Source organism: Antennarius striatus, chromosome 18 (genome assembly GCF_040054535.1).
Source record: "Antennarius striatus isolate MH-2024 chromosome 18, ASM4005453v1, whole genome shotgun sequence".
Taxonomy (NCBI): Eukaryota; Metazoa; Chordata; class Actinopteri; order Lophiiformes; family Antennariidae; genus Antennarius; species Antennarius striatus.
The window spans coordinates 18,630,001-18,632,879 of record NC_090793.1 but is presented as its reverse complement, the minus strand read 5'-3'; the positions used below and the strand labels follow the sequence as shown (position 1 = coordinate 18,632,879).

At 45.0% G+C, this 2,879-nt stretch overlaps 1 protein-coding gene across 4 annotated transcripts in view; it reads right to left on the bottom strand.

Annotated features, from left to right (window-relative positions):
- Positions 1–276: 276 nt before the first annotated feature.
- cadm3 (cell adhesion molecule 3) overlaps positions 277–2,879 on the bottom strand; it is an 81,863-nt gene continuing 79,260 nt past the window's right edge. For all 4 annotated transcript variants that reach the window (XM_068340613.1, XM_068340614.1, XM_068340617.1 and 1 more), the window contains 2 exons: positions 2,152–2,277; positions 277–453 (listed from right to left, as the gene is read on the bottom strand). In XM_068340613.1, coding sequence (XP_068196714.1) covers positions 335–453; positions 2,152–2,277 — 245 coding nt within the window. In that variant the 3' untranslated portion in view covers positions 277–334. The remainder of the gene's footprint in view (positions 454–2,151; positions 2,278–2,879) is intronic.

Genomic DNA, 2,879 nt, shown 5'->3' with positions numbered 1-2,879 from the left:
CGTGTTGGTTCGCGTTTGTTAATCTCAGCGTCTACCCCTCCGAAATCGACTCACGTGTGTGTGTGTGTGTGTAACTTCAGTTCGTCTGCATGTCAGTGCAAAAAAATCTCACTTTTCCCTGTATCAATGAAAAGAAGGTCGTACCAGCTGAAAGCTCAACCCAGCGCTTTATCCTCCCTCCCATCATCCCTCCGACCGAGTGAAGAACAGAAGCATCGTGAAAACAAATGGAGGTCGTTTCCCCCCTTTTTCCTCCCCCTCCCCCCCCCTCTTCCACATCGTCCATCTCCTCCTAACTCCTGCTCCTTTTCCTCCACTTGCTCCGGTCTTCCGTCTAAATGAAGTACTCCTTCTTGTCTTCTGCTCCGGAGTGGCCCCCCTCCGCATTGATGATGGCCGTGTCGGCGTCGGGGGCGTCGTCCGAGCCCTTGGCCTCGTGGGTCAAATACGTTCCTGTTGGAGGAGACAGATTGAGAAAGAGGGAGGATGTAGGAGCTGAAGAAACACAGCTGAGGCAGTAAAGGTCACAGACTGGAACCATAAGATAGCTCCCCCCCCCCCAGGCCAGACGGATGCAGAGCCAAGATGTTCCGGGATGAAGTCTGAATTAGCACTTCAGGGGATTTTAGTACTTTTTCATTTCAAGGAGGCAAATTATAAGTCCAGATGATAAGAAAGAGTTTATCTGGGGAACATCTTTTGGAGAGATTTAACGTGGAGCTTCCTTCAGTTACTTTAGGTCTCGACTGAAGCAAAAAGTCATTTCAAGTCAAATGTTTTTGGGGTTTTTTCCAATTTTATTTTATTTTTTAATTAATTTCCTGACGGTCTTGGCCAAATAAAACTGAAAAGTAAAATCTATTTCTATATAAAAGTTGTTTTCTCTTCATTTTAATGGGACTTTTCACATTTTTAGTTAGAGTCTAATGAAAAAAAGGGTAGAACCTGGTTTAAATAGAGGTTTTAGTTTATGTGGTATTATGTGTATGTTTGACCAAAAAAATGAGGCTCATATCAAGTCATCCCAATAAAACACCCTCAGTAGGGTTTGATTATATTCCATAGATCCAAATAGGAATTAAATTGTTTCTTTATTTCTAGAGTTTATTGTGTTGACATTGACATCTTTCTAGAGATTCAGCCAGATGACAACAGGAGGTTGTAAACATGAGAAAACCACTCTGGATGACAGACAGATAAACAATGTTTAAAAGAGGTGATTGACTGGGGAGTGGACAAATTCACCGATCGACCAACCCCCAGACAAGATAATGACTTCTGAAATGAGTGGGGACACGTAGCATCCTGGTCGTTTTCCGTTAGTGTCAGTTTTCATTTCGGTTTTTTGCTGCTTCGGTAGTGAGAAGAAGAGAACCACGAGGTTTTCAAACATGTAATCTCTTCCGCCACCGGCCCCCGCAGACTCATAAACCCACGGCGACCTGAGAACAGCGAGGAGCTTCACACGCTATCAAACCCAGATCACATCCCGCCTCCCCACAGGTGACACGTCCCCCCCCCCGAACAGATGTAGCATCTGTGATCAGCGGCCACCTGAGCGAGATTGTGTTCAATATTTGGGAGCAGCTGGAGGCGCTGGAGCCGGGGATTCAATCTGGTGTTCTGTGGTAGTTGGCAAGTGTTCAACCGGCGCGCCACCTGGGTCCTGGAACACGTCTTTAGTGCCCTTTAAATTTAACCTGACCCTTACCGGACCTGAGACACACGACTATTCTGTTCTTATTTGGGCTTACAGACTTGAAGTCAGCTGTCAAAGGACTAAAATGTATTAAAATGGGAAGAAAAAGTCTTTACGTTCATTTACTTCTTCTGCTTTGAGAGTAAATTAAATGCGGTTTCTGCTTCCAGTGTATATTTAGTCGTGAGTGCATTTCAATGTCATTTGCATGCACATGCATGTATGCACATGTAAAATCCTCGCAGTACACATGTATTCATATTTATGCTACTTCAACATATACTCATGCATGCATGCATGAGTGTGTGTGTGTGTGTGTGTGTGTGTGTGTTTGTGTGTGTGTGTGTGTGTGTGTGTGTGTGTGTGTGTGTGTGTGTGTGTGTGTGTGTGTGTGTGTGTGTGTGTGTGTTTGTGTGTGTGTGTGTGTGTGGGTGAGTGTGTGAGCAGTTGACCTTTGTGTCTGATGAGGTATCTGCCGAGAACGATGAGGAGACAGAGCAGGATGAAGACGATGACAGCAACCACCCCTCCAATCACAGCGTGGTCCACCCCCGATGAGGTCGACATGGCTGTGGGGTCTGAAGAAGAGGATTGTGGGATGGGGAGGAAGAGGAAGAGGAAGAGGAAGAGGAAGAGGAGAGGAGAGGAGAGGAAGTCATGGTGTCGAGATAAGAAAATGAGTCATAATAGGAGGGAGGAAAGGAATAAATGGATGAAAAGGGAAGAACAAAGAGCAATAGAAAATGAAGTTTAGACAATAGAGAAAAGGGGAGTGAGAGGAAAGAGGGACAGAGATTTAGAGAGGAGAATAAGGAGGGGGTGGAGGATTTATATTGGAGGAACCAGGAGAGGGATGATGAAATACAGCAGAAAGAAGGAGAGACAGAGAGTAATGGAGAGGGTGATACAGAGAAAGCAGGAAGAAAAGAAAAGCACAGGGGTGTGGAGAAGACTTGTCAATATGTGATACTCAGGTAGGGCAGCAGACCTTCAGAGGACAGAGACAAGGATAAGACGAAAAGCCAGGCAAAATTAAAGGGGTCACTGACCCCCTCCCCAGAACTTTAAAACGGGTTTGTGACTTAATCAAATCTTTTCAATAAAGCTGAAGGATTTTGTTTCTTGGCTCTCCAGTGGATCAGATGACAGAACTGAACTTTAATAACTTCACCAGAAACAA